Below are 26,251 nucleotides of genomic sequence, written 5' to 3' on the forward strand. Positions count from 1 at the left end.
GGCGCTAAATAAACAGGAAACAGGCGAACGCTATGGAGGTTATTGTGGTTCGAAGGGAATAAACAGTTAGCATTAGTAGCATTTTTAGCATCGCTCGCGGTGTTAGCAGTGCGTTGGCGCTGTTCCGCCGCAGCCACAAACACACCTGCTGTTTTCTGCGTAACTTAATCTTTCCAAAACATCGATGGTAACTATAAACTCTGTATAAACAGTGTATAAACAGTGTATAAACAGTGCTGCTTCACTCGGACTGCTCCAGTTCCAGCGCAGAACCGCGAGCAGGAAGCGCCTCGGTGAGTGAGCAGAGCTAATACCGGGCGCCTTCACAGCGGGATTAGCTTAGCCTAGCCACTCTAGTCGAATATAATGTTAAAAGAAAGCTGCATAAGTTCTAAAGTGCTTGATTTCAGTAGTTCCATTAACAGTTGAATTAAGTTGTACGCAAAGCCTGAGCAGATAAACGACAAACACGGTGTACAGCGTTAGCACTCGTCTGATAACACGGTTAAACTCCTAAACACAGTTAAACTAGCTGCTGTTCAAATGAACTAGTCTGGTTAATGTGGTCTGTCTAACCCTATCAACTAGTTCAGCTGAAGTGCCTCCTGTCACTCAGGTGTGGACCAAACACTGGGATTGTATTCAGTATTTATATGTTATAACGGATGTCATGTGTAATAAGACGTCATACAGCTGTTATTATTAACGTTAATTAGATAATTAGAGTCACAGAGTTGTTATTAATGTTAAAATGTTGCAGGAACACAGATGCTCAGGTTCATGGGCTTCTATCAGAATGTCATTATCACTGGATTAGAAGAAGTGTTTGTGTGTGTGTGTATGTGTGTGTGTGTCAGATGGAGGGAGATGAGTGTGATATCTCCTCAGAGCCGTCTGAAATTTCTCGTTCAAACAGAGGAAGTGTTTCTTCATCAGTCACTCGTGGTGAGTCTCTGTCACACACACACACACACACACTGCTGTTGGACATGTCATAATCCAGATGAAGAATCTGTGTAGAAATCAGACAGATGGATGTGTACATTACACACACACACTGCTAATTGTTTTGATGTTTATTGTAAGGGGCGTGGTCTTACGTCGTCTTTAACAGGTCACATGACCATAACACATCTGTAGAGTGTAGCTGTATTAGGAACTCAGTGTCTTCCCTAAAACCTCCGGAAGCGTCCCCTCTCTGACACTTCCTCTGTATTTTATTGTTCCATGTTTTAAACTTTAGCTTTTTTATTGTCTGGGATGATAGAAAAGAGAAAAGTGCCTGGTTCCTGGAGCATTTCTCTCCTAGTTATTTCTGCTGCTTAGTTTATAAAAAGAGAAAAGATTCAGTGATTTGTCCAGACGTGTGTGAGGTCTATAATTATTAATATTGATGCATTTGTACTAAAATGATATTACATACCATCACATGGATACAAGCTGTGAAGTGTGAATTCTTCTGCTGTGAGTGTGGGCTTGTGTGTGTCTGTGTCTGTGCGTAGAGATGTTCTCACATTATGCTCACCTTCAAGCGGAAGTCAGCGAGGAGTGTGTTATACTTAGTGTTGTATTTTAGAACATAAACTTAATCAATCTGTGCATATATAGATAGATAGATATACACTGATCAGGCATAACATTATGAGCACTGAGAGGTGAAGTGAATAACACTGATGATCTCCCCATCATGGAACCTGTTAGTGGGTGGGATATATTAGGCAGCAAGTGAACATTTTGTCCTCAAAGTTGATGTGTTAGAAGCAGGAAAAATGGGCAAGCGTAAGGATTTGAGCGAGTTTGACAAGGGCTGGATTGTCATGGCTAGACGACTGGATCAGAACATCTCCAAAACTGCAGCTCTTGTGGGGTGTTCCCGGTCTGCAGTGGTCAGTATCTATTAAAAGTGGTCCAAGGAAAGAACGGTGGGGAACCGGCGACAGGGTCATGGGCGGCCAAGGCTCATTGATGCACATGGGGAGTGAAGGCTGGCCTCTGTGATCCGATCCAACAGACGAGCTCAAGTTACTGAACAAGTTAATGATAGTTCTGATAGAAAGGTGTCAGAATACACAGTGCATCACATTTTGTTGTGTTTTGGCAGCAAACGGGGGACCAGCACAATGTTAGGCAGGTGGTCATAATGGTATGCTTATTTATACATATAAATAATGTGTGTGTGTGTATGTGTGTGTGTGTATGTGTGTAGCTCAAGATGTGTTGGTGTACCTGGTGAGTGATGGGGCAGTACAGGTCTGTGTAGAGAGCGTGGGCTGTGTGTCTGTACAGGACCTCGGCCGCAGCGTGAGAGACGCCCTCAACATTCCTGATTCTGCTCAGGACATCTTTGCCTTCTGGCTGTGCTCACCTCTTTTAGGTAAAACACACATATCATGACTAACCGGTGTGTTAGAGTAACTACAGATATCCTGTATATGTTAATGCCCAAACTGTAACTGAGGGAAATTACTGATGCTGAGAGAGAACATATAGCATGTAAATATTCGTAACTGGTTTAAGTGTGTGTGTGTGTGTGAACAGAGCTGCAGTTGAAGCCGAAACACCAGCCATATAAACTTTGCCGTCAGTGGCAGGACCTTCTGTACCGCTTCACTGAGGCACACACAGAGGACATTGCACTAGGTGTGTGTGTGGTGTTATTATGTGTACAGTTTGTGTGTGTGTGTGTGTGTACTGATTGTGTTCTGGGTTGTAGATGAGCCGTGTCTGCAGTACAAGAGGAACGTTTTTTACCCCAAATCTAAAGAACTTCAGGTAAACACCCACACACACAGATAAAAACGATTACTATTAAGAGAAGCGCACTGTTTTAAATGGAGTGCTGTCAGACTTCTCTGTGTAGCTAAAGTGAGGGCGGGGACCAGGTAGATAAGGGGGTGGAGCTACCAGTGAGCTGAAGTGTGTGTGTATATGTGTGTGTTTGTGTGCGCTGCAGGTGGAAGATGAGAATGTGTTGCGGCTCCTGTATGATGAGGCAAAAGTAAACATCATTGAGGGCCGGTACCCATGTGACCCTGAGCACTGGAGTCAATTGGCTGCACTGTCCTGTGCTATTGAGATCGGTGCAGGACTCGATGACCAGCAGCTGACCTCTGCTATAAGGTACACACAAACACACTTAGCTATCAGGTAAACAAACAAACACAACTCTACACTTATCAATTACACACAGGTATTTATCAAGTACACTCAGAGACATACACACACACACAGGCTTAGATGTCAGCCACACACACACTCACTCAGCTATCAGGTATACACACTTATAATCATCAGATTATTAGTATTAATATTGATAATATTAAGCGTTTTAGTTAAATATTAATATATATAACAAAATACAATACTGTATTCAGTTTGGTTGTCTGTTAAAAACTGTATTTGAAAATGCCCCTCTTCTCTGTGTGTGTGTGTGAATGTGAATCAGAGACAGGAAGTTGTCATCGCTGTTGCCAGCCCATGTAGTGGGGGGTGTAGGGACGGGGCTTCTCTCCACCCTGAGGCTGAGGGCGGGGCGTCGTGCTGAACTGGAGCAGAGCTTACTGAAGGAGTACCACACGCTAAGCATGCACACGGAATCCCGCCCCCTCATCCTTCAGTACCTCAGCATCTGCCACACACTGCCTTATTATGGGTCAGTATACACACACAAACACACACACACACACACACACACACTTTAAGGTTCTTATATATTCTCTCTCTCTCTCTCTCTCTCTCTCTCTCTCTCACACACACACTCTCAGGTGTGCATTCTTTGTGGGTGAGATAGATAAGCCGGCTCAGGGCCTGCTACAGCGTGGTGGGCGTAAGGCAGTGAGTGTAGGGATCAGTCTGGAGGGCGTGTATGTCATCGACACTAAGGAGAAGGTGAGGATCTGTTCTGACAGCGGGGATCACAGTCACTCTGTTGCTAATGAGCTATGCCATGCATTCACAATTATCATTACATTGTATGTTTACACTATTGTGTGTGTGTGTGTGTGTTTCAGCATGTGCTCCTGGGTCTGCGGTTCTCAGAGCTGTCTTGGGATCATACCTACCCTGATGCTGAGGGAGACTCGCACATCCTGTGGCTGGAGTTTGATGGAGAGGAAGATGGAACACCTGTCAATAAATTACTGAAGATTTACTCTAAACAGGTATACACACTCTCTCACACACACACACATATCCATACTTATTCCGGTGTATGTTTTATGGATGGAGCTGGTGTGTCTGTGTTTCCAGGCGGAGCTGATGAGTGGTCTGATTGAGTTCTGTGTGGAGTTGCGTTCTGTTGGTGATGCGGCTGCGTCCCAAATGGCTTCAGCTCAGGAGCAGAGTGCAGAGGGAGCGAGGGGGCGACGTGCGGGGAAAGTTCGCAGGCAGAACAGTGTAGTGTGCAGCAGAGTGCACACTTTGAGCACCATCAGTTATGTGGATGACGGTGAGTGGAGTGGCATTAATTAAACTGTCTCAGAGAATGTAGTGGGGCGGAGTGAGGTTTGAGTGATGACCCTGAGTCACATCCGTACAATGAAGCAGCCCTGCGGCATCTGCTTACAAATGGGAGCCCTGTGGTGTTTCTGTACAAAATGGCAGCCCTGAGTCATCTCTCTATAGAGTGGGTCATGTTTATAAAGGGTACCACCCCCAGGTCACATCCGTACAATGACAGCCCTGAGTTCATCTGCTCAGAGACACAGTTCACATCCATAGTCACCAGAGTCACCCCTATATAGTATGGTAACCCCAAGTCACATCTGTTCTCCTTTATTATTAACTCATGCTGTCACTTAGTGTAACAGATGTAATTTATATACAATACAGAAACAATAAGATCTCATTTATTTGCACCTTTCAGGAAAAGAGATAAAGCGTCTGAAACCGAAGAGAGCGGCGTCATTCTTCACCAAACAAACTCCTCCCTCCTACTCTGCTGTTCAGGTGACTGACAACCTGGAGCAGAGCTGAAACATTGCCTACTATTGGAGACCAAATACACACACACACACACATATAGACACACCATGGTGATGAACTGTAGAGACAGACAGACTGGACCAAGATTCTGCAACATGTGTGAGTAACAGGTTACAGCACAATGTCTACGCTGAGACGTTTCTCCACTATGCAAACACCACTAAACCAAATGGAGGGAAAAAACTCACGAGACAGTCTCTTACCAAAGTGCCAGAGTGTCAGTGTGTTTTCACATCAGTGCTTTATCCACTCATCACAAAGACATGTCTTTATTATCCACTCATCACAAAGACACGTCTTTATTATCCACTCATCACAAAGACATGTCTTTATTATCTAATCATCAAAAAGACACGTCTTTATTATCCACTCATCACAAAGACATGTCTTTATTATCCACTCATCACAAAGACACGTCTTTATTATCCACAACACTGCTGTGTCACTGAGGTAATATTGTCTGATAGGCTGCATCCCAAACTGCATGTTTAATAAAGCCTCCTAGGAAATGGGCTGTGTCCCAAACCTCTATAGTTTATAGCATAGTGACAAATAGTGGAATCACTTTTTAAAGTATAGTTTCATCTTCGACTAATTTGGTAGAAAAGGGGTGTGTAAAAGAAACACTAAACAGAATAATTACCTTTTTTTTTTTCTAATACACACGCAAATTGGTAAGTGTATTTGTTGAGTATGATAATCTTCTGGAAAATGAGGAGTGTCCCAACTAAATGTGCACCACCAGAAATTTTGGGGTTGGTTTTTGTGTTTTGTTTTGTTTATTTTGTTTCTTTGTTTGTTTTATAGGGTATAATCTAGCAAGTCTTCGATACCGTGTTATGTTCCAAAACACACATTTCTGCATTTTGTAGTAATTAGCGTGTGTGACGTCGATGGCTGCTCTGACCGCCTGTACTGCAGCAGCATGCAATTTGGGACGTAACCCAAAGTAGACTTTTTACCTTTCAGTTCATTCCAAAAAATAAAATAATATAAAGGTAATTAATTGTTTTTGTGTTTGTAAAAATAATTTCCTGTTCACATAATGATCCTCAAGTCTTGGTGTAATTATTACAGAATGTACACTTTAATAACAAATGTTTACAGCAGGCCTTGTTAAACCTCAGTAAGCCTCATTAGGCCTTGTTAAGGCTAATTCTTGTTATCTGTTCCATCATCTAAGTGACCCGAGTGTGCTTTCTGACTGCAACAGTGTGGCCGCTCTGAGCCTGGCTACTGGTGTTGATTTTAACACTCACACTGCGGACGGTGAAACGTTCACAACACTCAGCATGACACTCGGAGACTTTTACACAGGATGCTTCACTGCTGAAAGCCTGACTATGCTAATCATGTTGGCAGGACTTTTATATGAAATTGTAAATATCTGGTTCTAATGTAAAAACTCGGGCTGTTGTGACCAATATAACCTGCTTTTATATAAACGCTCTGTGTGTATGTGTGAAATGATGTTCCAGTTAAAGAAATTAAACTGGATGGAATATCCATTATTTAAACTCATTTTTATCTTCAGTGGATATTTGTGAAGGTATTTTCCATGTTTTTTTCCCCCTTTCATTTTCTGTGACCTTGCACTACTAATGCTAGTGACTATAATCTAACTACATGCAGCATTGTACTGTTACACTTTGTACTAATTTCATGACATGTATCAATGGATTTTATAATTTAAAAAATGTGAATAAACTTGCTTATATGGAAGGTTTTGAGCTTATCAATGAGAAATGAAAAATAAAGAATAAGTGCAGCAAAACATTTTTTTTTTTTTCATTTCATTTCATTGTCTGTACCGCTTATCCGATCTATCATCGGGTCAGGCTCCCCGTGATATCTCAGGTGTCATCAGGGCATCAAGGCACCCTGGACAGAGTGTTAACCCATCGCAGGGCGGGCACACACACACACACACTCCTGCAATCACACACTATGGGCAATTTAGAGACTCCAATCAGCCTAGAAGCATGTCTTAGGACTGTGGGAGGAAACTGCAGCACCTGGAGGAAACCCACCAAGCACGGGGCGAACATGCAAACTCCACACACAGACACACACACAGTGAGCGGGAGCGAGACTCGAACCTAGGACGCTGGAGGTGAGGCAAAACATTTTGTTTAATTTATTTTTGTCACTAACGTTGCTGGAATATTGTTCAGTTAAGGTGTAGTCCGACTTTTATTTTGAAATGTGAGCTCGGCGTCCGCCATCTTGTTTTACCTCAGTAACAACAAACCTGAGACAAGCTTCCTTGACAGATGTTTCACTGAAATCTGATCCAAACGTCAGATGTTTCGGGTGTAATTAGTAAGTTAAATTCTGGTATAAAATAAAATGGAGGTTGACGGGGGCGATGGGGCTCCTAAGCGGCGGGTTCACGGGCTCCTGCAGCTTTATTACGGCATCAGTGTAGAGGGGAAAGCGGAGCAGTCCGAGTCCGCGGATCCGTGTGACATCAACGGGCCGCACTTCGACCCGGAGCTCTTCCTCAACAAGGTGAACACACCCGCTGGTCTTCACTCATTTACACTCTCATTGTTCTTTATTCATCGCACACCAGAGGAACCCAGCGGTTTCACATTGATTGACGTTTATGTTAGCCACGGAGGCGCGAGACTCAGAATGACATCAGCTTTAACATGAGCAGTAATATGGTGAAGCCCTCACTCCCTACTTTACAGGACGGACAAACTGTAAAAAATAACTAAATACTGTAACTTATGTGCAAGTGCAATATAAATAATAAATTTACAGCTACTTGCTGTGCTGTGATAACTGAAGTGGCTTCTGTTGTTATCACGAGACCTTCTGTATTTGATAATTGAACTAAAAGGTGTGACCATTGGTGTGTGTGTGTGTGTGTGTGTGTGTGTGTGTAGATGAGAAAGGAGTGCTCTCTAACTGAGCTAATGGATCAGGAGAGCTGTATGGTGAAACAGATCCGCTCTCTGGACAGTGACATGCAGACGCTGGTCTATGAAAACTACAACAAGTTTATTTCTGCAACCGGTCAGTAACACACACACACACACACACATTTTTGTAACATTACATGATCAGAGTGATTGCAGAGTAACATTATAGAGGCCCTGTAATGCATAACTGGTGTGTTGATGAATATTATCGATGATCAATGATTTACAAAATGCATATTTTATGTAGCTCCGCCTCCAAAACTCAATCATTTGCATGATGTACATGTGCTAATGTTAGCCACCATTCTAATGCTAACGTGATGTCACAACTGTATAATTTGTATAAGAATGTGTGTTAGCCAGGATTTTAAAAAAGTGTGTGTGTGTCCTCAGACACCATCAGGAAAATGAAAAATGACTTTAAGAAGATGGAGGATGAGATGGACTGTCTCTCAGCGAACATGGCCGCCATCACAGAGTTCAGCGCCAAGATCAGCAGCACACTGCAGGACCAACACACACAGATCACCAAGCTGTCAGGCACGGGGGCACGCATACACTCGCACGTACAAACACACACACACTGAAGCATTGTAACCACCATTAGGTCATAACTCTGTGTGTGTGTGTTCAGGTGTTCATTCTCTGGTGCGTAAGCTGCAGTTCCTGTTTGAGTTCCCAGCATGGTTGAGGAAGTGTGTTGAGTGTGGTGAGTTTGGGCGAGCGGTCAGTGCTCAGAGGAGGGCGCGCTGTGTCCTCAACCACTATAACAACATCACCTCATTCAGGGGCATCCAAGATGAGTGCAACACCATCATGATGGAATTAACACTGCACCTCAGGGACAGGTTCAGGTACACACTCAATAGCACATTAACATTAAATACCTGCATTAACCACAGTTATTTAACACATCTCATTGACGGGTAAAATGAACACTGCAGAATGTTTAATCACACGTTAATGGTGTGTTAATCCCGTGTGCGTGTTTCAGTGACAACAATGCGAGTGCGAAGGAGCTGTCAGAGTGTGTGGAGTTGTTGCTGCAGCTAGACGAACCAGCCGATGAGCTCTGTGACAAATTCCTAAACCACGCCCACTCTAAGCTGGAGGCGGATTTGCAGGGCTTAGAGGCGGAGCTTAGCGATTCCATCCAGAAGCAGACACCTGTGAGTCCTGTGTCTCCATCTGAGTCGAACCCTTTCCTGTCCCCAGCAAACAGGATGGACATTCTGGAGTTCATCGATCGCGGCTGTAACGAGTTTGTCAGTAATCTGTGTTTAGTTATCGCTTCTTACCAGGAGTTATTTATAAACCGTCCACAGGGAGGCGCCCATGCCCTCCAACACCTCCCTCAGATGGCCAGTCAGAAGCTGCAGCAGTTTGTGGACACTTTAGCAGGCAGGTACTTCACATTAGTGGAGCGCAGGATACAGGAGGAGAAGGGCGTAGGGGACAACTCCCTCCTCGTGAGAGCGCTGGATCGTTTCCACCGCCGCCTCCAGGCCGTGTCTAAATTGCTTCCGGGGTCAGAGGTCACAAGTCGGGGGACTGACATTGTTATCAATGCGGCACGAGAGCGAATCAAACAGTACCTGTGTGCGTTACAGAGCTTCTACCTGGATAGCCTGACTGACGTCAGACAAGCGCTTGCTGCGCCACGGATCACAGTGGGTGGAGCTAGTGGAGCGTTGGGAGCAGGCAGTTCTGCTGCCAAAGATTCCCAGCCAACTCTCCCAGAGTTACTGACCTCACTGTCAAACTCCATTCTCAATCAAATCAAGTCTGTTTTAATGTCCGTGCACCTCTTCACCGCTAAAGACATTACCTTCTCCAACAAACCTTACTTCAAGGTCAGTGTTCATATTAGAATCATGACCATATTAACTCCACCCACAAAAAAGTCCCTCAGTTTAAATCTCCTGTGTTTGTGTGTCAGGGGGAATTCTGCAGTCAGGGTGTGAGAGAGGGGCTTATTGTGAGCTTCATCAAGTTTATCTGTCAATCATCACGTCAGTTCTGTGAGAGTGCAGGCGACCGGAGCAGCTCAACTCCGCCCACATTACTGCTGTTGCTGTCACGCCTCTGCCTTGACTACGACACCTCCACCATCTCCTACATCCTCACGCTGACCGATGAGCAGTTCCTCACACCGGTACACACACACACACACACACAGACACAGGTCCTGTTGTGTGGAGTGTCACTGTCTCACTTTCTGTCTCTGTTAAACTCAGCTTCATTCTCCGATAACTACAGTGACGACTCTGTGTGCTGAGGCACGAGAGGCAGCACAGAAACTCCTCAACCACTACGTCAAGGTAATGTTAATATGCTAATGTTCAACACTCCTCGGAATCACAAATTTTCCATTTCTGTGTGTTTGAGCTATGAGATGGGTAAAAACGCTGAGGCCTGCGTGTGTATTTTATCATCAACAAGCTGAGCAGCTCCCTGTGAGTGGTGTAGATTTTCCTCCTCAGAAGATTGAAGTGTATCATCAGTGTTATAGATTTAATGTGAAGTGAATGTATCTGTATGGACAGCTAGTGTGTGTGTGCATACAGTAAAACTCATTTAAAGGGTAGAAGTGCTGCTGTGTTCACTGCTGAGGCTGTGAGCGGACATGTTTTCTGACGGTTATTGAACCAGGAGACCATCCTGAGTGCCGAAGTATGAATTCTGAGTTAAGTTTGAGCGTCTGGAATTACAAGTTGCAACCTCTATGTTGAACCTGATGGAATGGGCAGGTGATGGTCACAGTTAAAAAGGTAAAATCATGTGTGTTTGTGGGTTTTAGGTTCAAGGTTTAATCATCTCTCAGATGTTGAGGAAGAGTGTGGAGACAAGGGACTGGGTAAACACCATCGAGCCACGGAATGTACGTGCGGTCATGAAGAGAGTGGTGGAGGACACAACAGCCATCGACGTCCAGGTATCAGTGATACTAACAAGTTGGACAAGCAGGAGGTCATTTAACCAATCACAGAGCACGCTGCCTGATGTACAGCTGAGTTATTTATTTAACTGTTTTTATTTCACTTGCTGAGATTAGTTACAGGAAATGTTTATTTTCGTGTGTGTGTAGGTGGGCTTGCTGTATGAAGAGGGGGTGAGGAAAGCCCACAGCAGTGACTCCAGTAAACGCACATTCTCTGTCTACAGCAGCTCCAGACAACAGCTGCGTTATGCGCCCAGCTACACACCCAGGTACACACACACATACACACACATACTCTCACAACAAAAACATGATATGCTGTCTACAGTAAGTGTTGCACACACTTAAGAACAGAGGTGTGTGTGTTTGTAGCGCTCCGATGGACACTAACCTGCTCAGTAACATCCACAAGCTTTTCTCTGAGAGAATTGACATCTTCAGCCCCGTGGAGTTCAACAAGGTAGGACAGTGATGATATACCATACTAATTCTGTTTACCATAAACAGTTAGAGCATCATATTTATTTTATTACAAAATGATCCTATTTATGTGTATATTCTGTTAATGCCATTGTATTATACTGTGTGTGGTGACTGTTAGGCTCCACTGGTACAGGCAGTGATGAAGTTATTTCATGTACACATTTTGTGTGTGTCAGGTGTCTGTGCTGACGGGGATAGTGAAGATCAGTCTGAAGTCGTTGGTTGAGTGTGTGCGTGTGCGCTCGTTCGGCCGGTTCGGCTTGCAGCAGGTACAGGTGGACTGTCACTACCTGCAGCTCTACCTGTGGCGCTTTGTCTCGGATGAGAACCTCGTCCACTTCCTGCTGGATGAGATTGTGAGCAGCACAGCACATCGCTGCATAGATCCAGTCCCCATGGAGCAAAGTGTCATCGAACTTATCTGTGAGCGGGGATAGACCTGGGGTTGTGGTGGGGGACAGAGGTAGTGGAGAGAGACAGACAGACAGGGTGGACAGAGAAATCCTAATATGATGTGTATAAGTGATTGTAGCACCATATTACTGCTTTGGCTGTTTGTGAACAGTAATATGTACAATAACGTAATGGTGTGTGTGTGACTGAGATTAAAACACACTATTGAACTGAATTTATGAATGAACATATGAGCATTAAAGTATTTATTCAATGTAATGAAACTTATGCTGATGAATAATAAATAAAATCACTCTCATTATCATTGTCTCTGTTTCTCTCTTTACTGTTTATAAAGCGATTTCGGATTTAACCTGCACCGTGGTAATAAACACTCTATTACACCTCTATTACTGTATTTATAGAATCCTACATCACATAGAAAATACATTATACTTTGTTGTTATTTAAGTCAGTTTTACAGTTTTACTTTTATTAAAGAATTTGTATCAGAGTAAAAACAATTAAGTTAATTTATCATGTTTAATGTATTTTTTAACCCCAAAATAGAACTTTTATTTCTTTGTCTTTTTTAAAATAAATTTAGGAATATATCTATAAAGACTGGTGGTCAAACGTAGTCATAACTTGATGTTTGGCGGTCAAACGTTGTCATAACAACCCGATGATGTTTATTTATTTATTTATTTATCTATCTAAACATCTAAAGGTGTTTATTAGTGATGTAAGTTTTATTTTTAAAAGAAGAAAAGAAATATTTAGGATTTTTATTAAATTATTATTATTATTATTTTTATTATTATTATTATTTGAAACAATGTCTGAATAATTTCCGCCTCCGCTGTGACGTAGTTCCGTGGCTAAGGCTCTGTGTTTAGCATTGAGTGGCTAAGCTAAACAGTGAAGCTGAAGAAGAGATTAGCTGTTAGGCTAACAGAATGGGCGCGTTGCGGAAGTTGCTCGTGTACACGGGGGCCGTGGCGGCGCTGATCACCGGATACGCGTCCTGGAAGAGCCTTGATCCCGGAGAGCAGCGGAACCGAGAAATACTGAAGGTACTGTGTAGAGTGTACTGACCTGAACACACACACACACTCACCTGGTCCTACACTACACCTGACCGTGTGAGTTAGAACAGGGATAAACACTGACACGTGCAGGGTCCAGGATGAGAATCACTGTTCCGTCTAACCAGCAGAACTCACAAAGTGACCAGGAGAACGAACAAAGTGACCAGTAGAACTCACCAGCCGACCAGTAGAACCCGCCAACCAACCAGTAGAATGAACAAAGTGACCAGTCCAACCCACCCGACCAGTAGAACCCACAAACCGACCAGTAGAACGAACAAAGTGACCAGTAGAACCCAACCAACTGACCAGTAGAACTGACCAGTAGAACGAACAAAGTGACCAGTAGAACCCAACCAACCAGTAGAACTCACAAACCGACCAGTAGAACGAACAAAGTGACCAGTAGAACCCACAAACCGACCAGTAGAACCCACCAACTGACCAGTAGAACGAACAAAGTGACCAGTAGAACCCACAAACCGACCAGTAGAACCCACCAACTGACCAGTAGAACGAACAAAGTGACCAGTAGAACCCACAAACCAACCAGTAGAATGAACAAAGTGACCAGTAGAACCCACAAACTGACCAGTAGAACCCACCAACTGACCAGTAGAACTCACAAACTGACCAGTAGAACCCACAAACCGACCAGTAGAACGAACAAAGTGGCCAGTAGAACCCACAAACCGACCAGTAGAACCCACAAACTGACCAGTAGAACTCAAGAAGTTTCTACTCACACACACACACACACACTGCACTTGTATTAGAGTCACAGCCTTGTCATTGTGGTTCTGTTTGTTTCCCATCAGAACCTGCCGGAGTCGAATCCAGCGCGGATGGAGGAGAGCAGGAGGAGGAACGCTCAGATCATGGATCTGCTCAAAGAAGCAGCAGAGACCAACGACAACATTGCTCGAACCTACGGCAGCCAGAAATAACCACTCTGTAACCCCCCCCCCGCAATGCCCTTTTTATAAGCCCCACACTGCTGCTTGTGGAATGAGGGGAAACTCTGCCTCATTATTTTCATCATGTTGTAAATGAAATGTAAAAATTCACTTAATAAGAAAATGTCTTGTACAGAAAGTCTCTCTCGCATAATGAAGATGATGTAAATAAAAATACTTCCTAACCCTCTACTGCATGAATTATTGTATTTACATCAAACATTCTTTTTTCGATTTTATTACTTAAATTTGTTCAAGAAATAAAAATATACAATTTTTTTTAAAATATTTTAAAGGGGGGTAGTTTTTGAATTGTTTTAGCATACATTTTGTATTATTTTCTATAATAAAAAAATGGAGATGAATTAATATGTCAGCACCATGCAGTAAAGGGCTAAGGATGTTCTTTTTCATCAAAAGGCAAATGAGCATACATGTATAAATGTAATAAGTCGGTAGGTTTATTGGCAATGTTTCTGTCTTTATCAGTTAAATAAAATAAATCACAGCTTAGGTATAATTGACAGAAGGTTTGAGTGTTTTTTTCTGGAATGTTCTGCGCAGGCAGTGCGCACAGCTGACGCCCTCTTGCTTATAGCAGTGACGTGTTTCCGCGTGTGAAAGTTGAGAGGCTCTTAAGTACGCTGTGCGCGCGCACACGCCGCGCTCTGAACACCACTGCTCAGTTGTTGACCTTTTTTCCGCGTGTCGGTGTGTCAGATGTCCTCTCACTCACCGGAAGTATCCCGGAGCTGTTGGAGTTGTCGGTTGCTCTCCGGAGGCGCGCTGCTCTTTTCCGCGGGGTTTGTGTACCGGAGCGCGCGCACGTCCCTGCACCGAGGAGCACGCGCGTCTGTCGGTACAGCGCTGCAGCTCGCCTTCGCAGCAGGTAAACACTGCAATGTGTGTGTGTGTGTGTGTGAAGTAAAAATGGTTTCTGTCGTGTTTAATGAGGACACAGAGACGATGACCTCTGACCTCACCTAATCTTGAGCTGCCTTCTTGCTTATATTAAATCACTTTTTATATTTTGTCACTGTTTTAAACCCAAACACCATGCTTTGTTAAAATAAAGGTTTCTCTCTCTCTTCTTCCCCTCTCTCTCTCCTTCCTCTCTCTCTCCTTCCTCTCTCTCTCTCTCTCTCCTTCCTCCCTCTCCCTCTCGCTCCCTCTTCTTTCTCCCCCCCCCTCCCTCTCTCGCGCTCTCTCTCTCTTTTCTTCCCCCCCCTCTGTCTGTCTGTGTGTAGGTTTGGCAGTGTGGGGAGCTGTGGTCATCATTGACCCTGTGAGCAAAAACCCGCAGAAATCCACAGGACCATGATGAAGAGGAGAACTGTGGGACATGTACAGTTCAGAGAGACAGTGAACCACTGTGTGGTGAAACATCATGATGTAATAAATATAAAATAAAGGAATAAATGTGTGTTGTGTTTAAACTGCGGCGTTGAGTCCTCCAGTGTGATGACGTCATCACGAGAGCAGCATACACGTACGCACAAAACAAAAGATTTCTAGCTTTATATATTTTATAAACTTTAGACTGAAGAGCTATTATCATATGTTGAAAGGAAATTAACAATATTCTTTAGTCATTGTACATTTACATTGTACGTTTATAATAGTTTATAATCACACTCTCCGGTGTTTATAATAATTTATAATCACACTCTCCGGTATTATAATTTATAGGGGTATGTGCCAGGAGACTTTTGTTTTAGTAAGTTTGCTGATAAATAACAGAATCAGTGTGAATGAAGGAAATCTGACCATAATAACTGATAAATCTAGTCAGCAAACCCGTTGACTTAATCAGTTAACATGCTTATGTAACATGCTCATGCTCATTGTCTGTACCGCTCATCTGATCTATCCTCGGGTCACGGGGAGCCTGTGCTAACCCATCGCAGGGCACGCACACACACACACACACACACTCATTTACTCACACACTACGGCCAATTTAGAGACTCCGATCAGCCTAGAAGCATGTCTTTAGACTGTGGGAGGAAACCCACCAAACCACGGGGAGAACGCAAACTCCCTTATGTGAATTTAAAACAATTTATTGCAAAATATGACTGTTCAATATTGACATTAAAAGATGAAAAGTTCACACAATAATAGCTTACTCAGCTGGTTTGGTTTATGCTAATAAGCTGTGTAAATAAATGTTAAACGTTGTTATAACATTAGCTCTTGGCCACCTTCATTTTGTCAAAGTAGCTCCCAGAGCCCTCTAGTTCGGAAAGAACCACCGAGTGTTGTATCTTATGAAGCGTTTCAGCAGACACGTTTAAAGTTTCCTAATTTAACTAATGAATAAAGATGAAACTGTGTCAGGGGGCGGGGTTTTAGTCGGACCTATCCGTTTTCTTACACATGCGCAGAGGGGAACAACAAGATGGCGGCCGCCGTGAGCAGCATTTCTGTGACACTGAGCAAAACTGTGTGGAATAAAAACAGGTTATTATTTCACACATTCAGGAGAATTTCTTCTGCAGCCTGTTTACGGGTGAGTTTAACATTCCGTGATATTTTCTGATGTTGATTCTGGACGGGAACTGTGTACTTTTTCTCCGTTAGCTAGATCCTGACTGTGTGGCATTAGGAGATAATAAAAAGCGTTTTATAAAACTTTAGTAATTTGAACATATTACATTTTTTTGCGGCAGATGAACCTGTTTTTACTCCTACAGATGTTGGTGGTGTTCATACTCATGTTCTCTCTAATTTATTTCTCTTTAACGAGTTAAATGATTGTCCAATAAATTCAGAGTAAAATCTTTCGTTTATTTTCATTAAACCGGCCACCAAAATTCCGTATTTAATCTTAAAATCCATTTTTATTTTAGTTTTTTTCTGCGTCATTAGAAGAAAAATAACACTTATTACAGCAGCATCAAACGAAGGCAGAGAAATGCAGTGATGTCATGGTAGGGCTTCACAATTAATCGATTTTCTAAACGCGATTACGATTACAGATGCCACGATTACTTAATCGTTCAAAGCCGCGATTACAAAAAAAATCTACTTTATATTATTCTGCGTGCCTAAGGGGTGTGTGTTGCATTTTACGTTGTGAGGGGCGAATAAAGACTTTTAATTGGCCTAATAGTCTGTAGGCGTGTCCTTATCAATGCCCCAATTATCCACTTGTCTCCACTTATCTCGTCATGTTCATTTCGCGAACATGTGCGCTGATAAAGAAACATCAGATAGTTTGCAAAGTCTTGCTGAGAAGAATCAAGAATTATAACCGAAAAGACATGACTTTTGACTGACATCTCTCTGTGCGCCAAAATACCGCGAGAGTGTGCGCTCTAACACGGTCTAGAACAGCTCTCGCGATACTTTAATGTCCTACACCGATCGGTCTGCACAGCGCCGCTTTCACACCACGTGACTAAAATACCTTAAAGCCCTTGACCGCGACAGCAATAAATAAATGGTCAGAAAACACAACAATCTTATTATTGAGATTATAGCCTAACTTTTATTTTTTAATGTTAACACGGTTGATAAAAGTAGGCTAACATGTATTTTGTGTCAAAAAGGAGGCCCCCGGTCTTTGATTCTGAAAAACCCTGACATATAGGACCTTTTAGATTTTTATTCCCTACCAAAGACGTACAAAAGCCTTAAATTAAATAAGCCTAAATTATAGATCATAAATAAAATATAAACTGTTAAAGCACTAAGACATTACAATCTGAACATCATAACTTTCTATTATTCAGCTAATGCATTATTTAAGTTAAAAATACATACATGGTTTAGGTGAACAATGGGCCAGAACAGACTCCATCATCGGCTGTTCGGTAAATTGATAAAGAAATTCTCAGCACTATAAATACTAGTATGGTGATTGACCATCAAGTCTCTGAGATTGTTCTCTGATTGTTCCACCCTCAAAGAAATAGGATACAAAAGTCAACAAGATATAAATATTTTTTTATGTTATCAAATATGGCATGCAGTTGCTTCAAACAATGGTATAAAGCTATTCAAAACACCATTTAATGTAAATTGTTATAATCGTAATTAATAATCGCAATTACAATTTCAAGGGAATAATCGACAATTATGATTTTTGTCATAATCGTGCAGCCCTATGTCGTGGTGATGTCACAGTTCTTATATGGTTTTCATATCGTACGATGACGTCATGTTTTGTGGGTGGAGTTTAGACACACAGCAGCTCGGATAGAGGAGGTACTTCGGTAACCGAGAGCACAGACGAGTTCTGCTTTGTGGAGCGACTGATTCCTCCAACACGCATACCGTCTCCACCCAAACACACGAGCCCCGCCCCATCAGGATGGACCCCACCCTCAGGTATACACATGCACCATTATTGAGTTGAATAACATTGGTGCAGTTTGTGTATCAGTGATGAGCTGACCTCTCAGATTTGAGGTGTCTTCATTAATCTTGTGTATAATTTCATTTACTGACCTTCCCTAATGACTTCCTAGAAACGCCTCCATCACTGCCCTACATGATCCGACGCTCTCGAATGCACAATATTCCTGTTTACTCTGACATCAAACACGGAAACCAGAAGAACACCATTGTGCGGAAGGTGGAGGGAGACATCTGGGTGGGTTTGTTTCCTCATGAACACTCAGTTTTCTCTCTCTTTTTTTGTGTGTGTGTTGGTGTTAAACTCCAGCTGTTTGGGTTTCAGGCTCTCAATAAAGATATGAAAGAACATCTGCAGCAGCTGACGGGCAGAGAGCCACCGACCAAGGTCAATGAGGTCACCATGAGCATCCGTGTTAAAGGCCAGTTTGATATGGAGCTGAAGGAGTGGCTGCTGAAGCTGGGCTTCTGATCAGTGCCATTATTATTATTATTATTATTATTATTATTATTATTATTATTATTATTATTAATACTACTACTAATAATAATACATTTAGTGTGATTAATACAGAATGCTGATGCAGTGAAATCTGATTAACTGTGTGTGTGTTTTACACCAGATGTTTCCTAATGTATACAGCTGTGTATAAATAAAGTGTAAACAATGTTAAACAAAACCACTGCATTTTGTCACTGACTCTACATCACCATACTGTTGTCTCACCTCTGTATTTATTTATTTATTTAGTCCTGAATTTTACAGAAAATTCGTGTTTCCATATTTTTCCTCCTTCAATATTTTTTTCAGAGAAAATTAAAATACATTGAGAGATGTAAATTAAAATACATGTCTCTGTGCACGTGAAGATTTAGTCGACGATTTGGGATTAGCTTAGGGTTTTTTGTCTTTCAATTTTTAGTTTTAGAGAGTTATCAGAAGCGTGCTTCTCAAAATCTGTGCTGTTTAATAATTTTTATTATTATTATTAATAATTATAATTTATTTATTATTTGTTAACATGACAGGAACCAAGAAAAGGGAAAAAAGGGCAGTGGTACAGGTATAAACAAAAACTTCACAGCATTTTGTGGTAGTAAACAAAAATAAATAATTAAAAAAAATAACCTTAAAAAAACTAAGTAAATAAATACATATGACATAACGTTAAATTTCGAGCATATATTATTTTGTGTTGGGAAAATCTGCGCTGCTTTTATGCTAAAGGTTTCCGCGTTTTCGTCAATACGACGTCATCAAATGGCGACACTTTTGACTGTAAGCGAGGCGGCCTTTCTCGTGCGTTTGCTAAACCGACTGGGTGAGTTATTCTTACAGTTACTATAATCTTAGACCGGGATGAGTTTAATATTAATGTGTTAATAATGTGTGATTTTCAGTCGTTTATACAGGTAAAACTTTAAAAAAAAAAGCCATTACAATCTAACTTCACGATGGCTGTGTGTTTCTGCGACTCTTCATGTCGTTTCTTCAAAAAAAGCTTCAGTTACAGGAGAGTAAGATAGCATTTTATTGTAAATCAGTTTGAATAGCTTAACTATTTGTGTTAAACAGAATCAGACCTTCAGTTAGAGAAACCAGCGCATGATGGAGAGTGTTTGGAGAAGAAGGACGCCTGCGTTCGTGAGGTCGTTGTTGATGGACGATGAGCTGAGCAGTGGGACAGAACCTGGACAGATGAGTAAAGACGGGATTTCACTTCCTGTGGCGGCGGCGTGTGGTGCTGATGTGACTCCAGGTGCTGATGAAGAGAACACATTCTCCTCATTACGACCCTGTGGACTGTGTCTCAGTAACCCGGCGCGTTACACCTGTCCCCGCTGTAATGTCCCCTACTGTGGACTGTCCTGTTACCGTGGTTCAGCTCACACAGCCTGTTCAGAACTGTTTTATAAAGACTGTGTATCTGAGGAGCTGAGACGGCGTGGCAGGGTGGAGCATGAGGACAGGACTCACATGCGGGACATCCTGCTGAAGTTGCGGCAGGCAGAAGGGGGAATGGGCAGAGTCGCGAGGGATCTGATGGAGAACGGCGGAGTGACGGAGAAGGACACCGAGACCTTAATGCTGCTGTCCAGACTAGCCGAGATTCAGACGGACAGAGAGGAAGGACAGGAGGACGAGGTGCAGGACATCCTGAAGAGACTCAGACAGACAGACGGTGAGGAAGATGAGGAAGGGGAAGATATTGTAACGAGGCTGTCAGGACTAAACATCGAGTCCCTTAATGAAGATGAGCTGTGGAAGCTCCTGCCGGAGAAGGACAAGCAGAAGTTTGAGCAGCTGTTAAAGGATGGAGGGATCGGTGCTCTCATTCCAATATGGCAGCCGTGGTGGGAGGAGCATGAGCGAGACCGTGCAGTTCTGATTGAGGAACTCCAGCAGGATGGACATGCTGAAGAAACAAGCATCCCAAAAGAAGGAGAGGACAGAGACCTTCAAGAATTGGACATGACATTAGAATCTCCATCACCACTGAAACAAGAAGTCAAGAAACAGCAGGTAAAAATGGAGGAAAGTAGAAACGCTCCTCCTCCAATCAGCTGTGAAATCCCGCCCCTGTCCTCTCTTTGCTCTGCCTCTCCGTCACCGCTGGTGAAGTTCAGCTTGGTGAACGTGCTGTATGGATACGCCTTCACGCTCCATCTCTTTAACGGAGACGTGTCAGAGACCCAGCAGCTACTGGAGTTCACTCAGCTCCTTCTGTCCGTGTCCGAGTGTTTGGGAAGCAGTCGGACGTTTGGCTCATTCTCCGAGGCTCTGAGTTCGGCGATGGCATCTGTATCTGCGGAAAAGTACGACTCGGACTCGGCGCTGAGCGCAGTAGAAGCCATGGCTCACATCCTGAGCGGCGCAAATAAGGACAATGGGGCAGGATACACACTCTCAGCACTCTCTCACCTGCGCTCGGTGTTCAGGAGGGTGCGAATCGCAGCTCCCCGAGACCACACCCACTTCAGGAGGATGTGTTTCCTGGCAGGAAAGAAATGCGAGTTCCTGCAGGCGTGGGCCAAAGAAAACACACACACACTGAGGGGTTTAGCCAGATGGGCCTGGTCAGAGTATCAGAAACAGACAGCTGAGAGACAGGCGATGGAGAGAGACAGGAAGCAGGTGGAGGAGAGCTGGAAGAAAGGAAGAGCTCAAGGAAAAGTGATGATTGAAGAGATTTAATTTATTTAAAAAAAAATGGTTACAGCGACTGTCAAAAATGATATATTCTCTTAAAACAATTAGATAACATGACAATTATTTTCTTACACACACACACACACAAAGCTGTGTTCTGTTGCAACAATAATAAACACAAACTGCTGTCATGTTCAGCTCAATTTACAATCGTTGTGGTCTCCTGAGATTCCTGTTCCACATGTCCCCCTACACTGTAGAATTGTATACCCCACATAGTACACCACTGTAATGCACACTATAGTAGAGTGTAAAAAGTCCTGATTTGTCTGAAACAATCTTTTTACAAATGAAAACCTCTGGTAATCTTTACATTAGTCATGTTGATCTTTTGTTAATCTTGGTGTGTGATATTGGATTTGTTTTGGATAACAAGCCTCAGTAACACGGCCATGTGTTAAACCCAGGGTCATGAAACACATGAAAATAAAGTTACTGCACAACAGCTGGGTTTTTTATATAAATGTGACTTTATCAGGAAAACATCTGTGAACAAATACAGGGTTTATTACAGGAAGATCTATGTCTCATCACACACACACACGTTAAGAGCATGTTTGTACACATAGAGGTTGTGTGTGAGAGAGAGTGAGGGGAACAGGAGTGAGAGAGTGTATAACATCAGTAATGAGCTCAGTAGATGTAGGGGATGATCCTGTAAGGCACTCGTCTGCAGTAAGCCTCCCAAGCTGCTCCGTACTTCGCTCTGCACTGACGCTCGTCTCGCGCCTCCCTGTGCACCAACAGCGCACTGAAGTACAGCACATAGAAGTACGGCAGAATGTGAGAGAACCCTGTGGGCAGAGTTACAGAGGAAACAATATCAATATTCAGATCTGAATATAAGCGGTGATCATAAATGAAAAAAACAACATTTGTGTGTGTGTTGGACTGACCACAAGGCAGAGACCATGCCAGCGCCATCAAAATGTCTCCAAGGTAATTAGGGTGTCTGACGAACCCCCACCATCCCGACACTAACAGCCGCTTTCCTGTTGCTGTGGCAATTGTCTCTAAATCTGTAAAATTAACATGAAGGAGCTCAGCATTACACAGGGTTCTGTGTGTGTGTGTGTGTGTGTGTGTGGAGGACTCACGCCGGACACTCTTGTGTGTTGGGTCTCTCCTGAACTGGTTCTTCTGAGAGTTGGACTTTCGGAAGACATAATATCCAATTCCTGAAAGCAGAACAAAGGCTTGTCATGTGTATCAACGCTCTGCAGTGTTGGTGTCTGTCAGGACAGGGCGTGTCCTAAATTACCGTTCAGCAGGATGATGGCAAGGGCTCTGAAGGGAGTGAGCATATGAGGATGTGACACAAGGAAGGCTGCCTGGAGGCCGTATGTGAAAGGAACCCAAACCAAATCACCAAAAGCCAACATGAAGCCAAATCCATCATGCACAATATCCATGGTGCTCAACACTGCCTCCTGCAGGACAGAGAGACACACACACACACACACACACACACACACACACACACAAACAGGCTGAGTGTGCAATGAAATAACTGCTCTCTCTTCACTACATTGTACCCTAATAACACCCCATAATGTAGCACTCATGTCATGTGTGGTTTCATGTGTTGTGTCCTAACTTCGTTCCACAGAGCGTCCGTGACATAGAGCAATTGGAAGGCGTTGACCAGCAGCATTGACACTGAAGGTGATCCTCTGAGCTCAACCTCCTTCAACAGCATCACGGCATTCAGCACCACCTAACAAACACACACACATGCATATCCATAAATATGGTTGTGAATGGTTCCAATCAAGTTTTTATCATGTCCCCTAGTATATACTGTGTGTGTGTGTGTTTTCTCACCCAGCCAATCAACCCTGGCCGCAGCTCACAGAAATATTTCAGATCGAATGAGCCGATGCGTGGGTTCAACTCCCGTCCAATAAAGAAATCATACACAGCATGGCCTACACACACACACACTGGTCAGCTTTTGTTATTCTTGTTTAGGCTTGTGTAATTAGTAATTGGGTATTCACTGGTATTTCATGGTTATTAACAGTGTGTTATATTGGTTGGGCTGCGGGGTTGTTTGTAAAACTCCATTTCCTGTCACGCCCCTGTGTTCTGACCTGTGTTTCCTCCGATTGCTAAGGCATGTGTGGGAGCCCAGAAGGAGCGAGCGTAGAGGTACAGGGAGAGAAGAAAGGCCACACCCACTGCACACACGGCTAACGGCACCATCAGCTCATACAGAAGAGCCAGGGGTACACCCAAACACACACACACACACACCAAAACAGCTGTCACACACAGCGCATGGAACCCTGAAACGTACACACACAGCAACACAGCCATCACACACACACAGTTTATTGTGGGATATGTAGTACATGATGAAGGAGTGAATGTTACCATTTATTGGATATTTCAGTCTGCTTCCATCCCTGAGAACTAAACCCTCTGACACCTGGACAGAGGAAAAAACAATACGTTCTGTGCACTCACACACACACACTATATATATATATAGTGTATGTGTGTATATACACATATGTGTGTGTGTATTAACCTTGCCAACTGGGAGAAGGTAGAGCAGAATGTGTGTGCAGATCCACCCAGTGATGATGAACACGGCTCGGGGGTCACAGAGGTCAGATTGGTGGGGCAGTGCAGGAGGCCAGTGGAACACAGCGCCCTCCTCAGACACACACACACTCAGCAGGAAGAGCACAGTGATGGGAAGGAGCACTATTAGACATGCAGCACCTACACTCACAAAGATACAGATGTGTACATGAACACATAAGAACCCTGTTCACACTGAGTCCTGAATGATCGGATCATAGCTGGACAAGTACAAGTGTGAATGGGTTTCTGTGTCTCTAAGAAGTGTATGTTGTGATCTGAAACTACATTCACTGGTCTGGGACACACGGCACTGTGAAGCCGTTGGTGATCAGGCATAACATTATGACCACCTGCCTAATATTGGGTTCCCCTTCTGCTGCCAAAACAGCCCTGACCCATCATGCACTGTGTATTCTGACACCTTTCTATCAGAACCAGCATTAACTTCTTCAGCAATTTGAGCAAGAGTAGCTCATCTGTTGGATCGGACCACACTCCCCACGTGCATCAATAAGCCTTGACTGCCCATGACCCTGTCACCGGTTCACCACTGTTCCTTCGTTGGATCACTTTTGATAGATACTGACCACTGCAGACCGGGAACACCACACAAGAGCTGCAGTTTTGGAGATGCTCTGATCCAGTCGTCCAGCCATCACAATTTGGTCCTTTGTCAAACTCATTCAAATCTTTACGCTTGTTCATTTTTCCTGCTTCTAACACATCAACTTTTAGGACAAAATGTTCACTTGCTGCCTAATATATCCCACCCACTAAAAGGTGCCATGATGAGGAGATCATCAGTCAGTTATTCACTTCACCTCTCAGTGCTCATAATGTTATTCCTGATCTGTGTATGGTTGTGTCTCAATGTGTCCTGAAGGATCATCTATTCAACTCCATCAATGGAAAATACGTAATCACTGCGAGACTCCATTTCTTACCATCTAAACTTCATCTAATCTCTTGTTAATTTTTCAGTGTCGTAAACAGACCACACAATTAAAACATTTGACTAGGATCTTAAAATATATGCCGCAGAAGAATGATGTAATAAACTGGAAGACTTTCTCCAGCAGAACCGATACATGAAATCCGATCACAAGTTCTCACTGGAGACGTGTTCATAACCGCAGACACAGATGTGTGCATGAACATACACACAGACAGAAATACATATGACTACACACACAAACACCCACACACACAGTCTTACCTATCGCCCCTCCAAACTCTGTGTCAGTGGTATGTGGTGCTGTGTGTCTTTTGTTGGATTTCATCCTGATTTTGATCTGGGAAGAAAAAGTGTTCTCTTACACACATCATTTGTCCAGTTGCTGTTAAACTGTGGCTATACACTTCATTACTGTAGCTACATTAACTACACTTCAGCTGCACCACTTCAGAGCGCCAGTGTAAAGTGCAGGAGTAAAGTACACAGGGAACATGGTTTTTACTGATAAACTGCATATGTGGTAAACAGACTCTAACAAACTAATTGACCAATAAACACGGATAGAAAACGAGGATTATTATTAATATTACTATTATTATTATTATTATTATTATTAATGTATTTATTATTATTATTATTATTATTATTATTATTATTATTATTATTATTCAGAAACCAAGTATTATTATTATTATTATTATTCAGTCTGAACACATACACGAGCTGAACATTAACCTTTGATCATTTTCCTAACTGATTTAAAAAAGAATTCTGTCCTCATACCCTGACATCACACTTTCAATTCATTTTTAATCTGTATTTTATATATATAGGTTTGTTTTATAGTTTATAACAGTGTGTGTGTGTGTGTGTGTGTGTGTGAGTGTGTGTTTCTCTTACCTTCACTCCGCGCGCCTCTGCGATCAGTTCACAGCAGCTGGATGTGCGAGATAACCCCGCCCCTTCCCTAGTCAATCATTTACATATGACCAATAAAATTCTAGCGCGTGCATCACAAGAGCGTGGAGCGGGCTACAGTGAGCCAACGTGGACGGAGAACACGGCGAGGTGTTCACGCCTCCCCTGTTATCTGACCAATGAGAAAACAGCGTGAGGGTTACAGGCGCGATGACGTCACCGCCGTGACCAATCACGTCGCGGCGTTTATTAAGGGCGTTCTGATTTCGCGCGCTAACCCGCAGGTTAAAACGGAAGCGGAAAAAAAATGCAAAGCAAAAGTCTTTCAGGCAGATGTGTGAGATTTCTATCGGCTTTTAAATCTAGTTTATTGACAAATTTACAATAGTCCTCCAAAAAAAAAAAAAAAAAAAAATAGAAAATGAACGCTCAATAA

At 43.0% G+C, this 26,251-nt stretch overlaps 6 protein-coding genes across 6 annotated transcripts; 5 read left to right on the forward strand and 1 right to left on the reverse strand.

Annotated features, from left to right (window-relative positions):
* Window positions 1–36: 36 nt before the first annotated feature.
* Window positions 37–6,757, forward strand: frmd8 (FERM domain containing 8). The gene is made up of 11 exons (XM_058411940.1): window positions 37–293; window positions 858–945; window positions 2,207–2,374; window positions 2,539–2,640; window positions 2,714–2,772; window positions 2,954–3,120; window positions 3,446–3,652; window positions 3,765–3,888; window positions 4,011–4,160; window positions 4,249–4,447; window positions 4,865–6,757. Exons 2-11 carry the CDS (start codon window positions 858–860, stop codon window positions 4,972–4,974), a joined length of 1,374 nt encoding a protein of 457 aa, XP_058267923.1. The 5' UTR covers window positions 37–293; the 3' UTR covers window positions 4,975–6,757.
* A 438-nt stretch (window positions 6,758–7,195) lies between these two features.
* On the forward strand, window positions 7,196–12,052 carry vps51 (VPS51 subunit of GARP complex). Its single transcript, XM_058411938.1, has 11 exons — window positions 7,196–7,494; window positions 7,878–8,007; window positions 8,307–8,453; window positions 8,548–8,767; window positions 8,908–9,766; window positions 9,853–10,068; window positions 10,151–10,234; window positions 10,714–10,848; window positions 11,002–11,123; window positions 11,227–11,314; window positions 11,514–12,052. The coding sequence occupies exons 1-11, from the start codon at window positions 7,333–7,335 to the stop codon at window positions 11,772–11,774; spliced, it is 2,424 nt and encodes an 807-aa protein (XP_058267921.1). The 5' UTR covers window positions 7,196–7,332; the 3' UTR covers window positions 11,775–12,052.
* A 552-nt stretch (window positions 12,053–12,604) lies between these two features.
* Window positions 12,605–13,969, forward strand: LOC131366607 (ubiquinol-cytochrome-c reductase complex assembly factor 3). Its single transcript, XM_058411208.1, has 2 exons — window positions 12,605–12,806; window positions 13,640–13,969. Exons 1-2 carry the CDS (start codon window positions 12,690–12,692, stop codon window positions 13,766–13,768), a joined length of 246 nt encoding a protein of 81 aa, XP_058267191.1. The 5' UTR covers window positions 12,605–12,689; the 3' UTR covers window positions 13,769–13,969.
* Window positions 13,970–16,135: 2,166 nt separating this feature from the next.
* mrpl49 (mitochondrial ribosomal protein L49) lies at window positions 16,136–18,791 on the forward strand. Its single transcript, XM_058411264.1, has 4 exons — window positions 16,136–16,289; window positions 17,965–18,112; window positions 18,253–18,377; window positions 18,465–18,791. Exons 1-4 carry the CDS (start codon window positions 16,179–16,181, stop codon window positions 18,609–18,611), a joined length of 531 nt encoding a protein of 176 aa, XP_058267247.1. The 5' UTR covers window positions 16,136–16,178; the 3' UTR covers window positions 18,612–18,791.
* Window positions 18,792–19,388: 597 nt separating this feature from the next.
* On the forward strand, window positions 19,389–21,335 carry znhit2 (zinc finger, HIT-type containing 2). The gene is made up of 2 exons (XM_058412634.1): window positions 19,389–19,461; window positions 19,716–21,335. The coding sequence occupies exon 2, from the start codon at window positions 19,746–19,748 to the stop codon at window positions 21,333–21,335; it is 1,590 nt and encodes a 529-aa protein (XP_058268617.1). The 5' UTR covers window positions 19,389–19,461; window positions 19,716–19,745.
* Window positions 21,330–25,869, reverse strand: tm7sf2 (transmembrane 7 superfamily member 2). Its single transcript, XM_058412636.1, has 11 exons — window positions 25,798–25,869; window positions 25,159–25,234; window positions 23,884–24,080; window positions 23,727–23,781; window positions 23,444–23,638; window positions 23,175–23,278; window positions 22,948–23,067; window positions 22,612–22,780; window positions 22,448–22,528; window positions 22,247–22,369; window positions 21,330–22,144 (listed from the first exon to the last, which is right to left on the reverse strand). Exons 2-11 carry the CDS (start codon window positions 25,220–25,222, stop codon window positions 21,984–21,986), a joined length of 1,269 nt encoding a protein of 422 aa, XP_058268619.1. The 5' UTR covers window positions 25,223–25,234; window positions 25,798–25,869; the 3' UTR covers window positions 21,330–21,983.
* Window positions 25,870–26,251: the final 382 nt, after the last annotated feature.

The sequence above is a fragment of the Hemibagrus wyckioides genome, linkage group LG16 (genome assembly GCF_019097595.1).
Source record: "Hemibagrus wyckioides isolate EC202008001 linkage group LG16, SWU_Hwy_1.0, whole genome shotgun sequence".
Classification (NCBI taxonomy): domain Eukaryota; kingdom Metazoa; phylum Chordata; class Actinopteri; order Siluriformes; family Bagridae; genus Hemibagrus; species Hemibagrus wyckioides.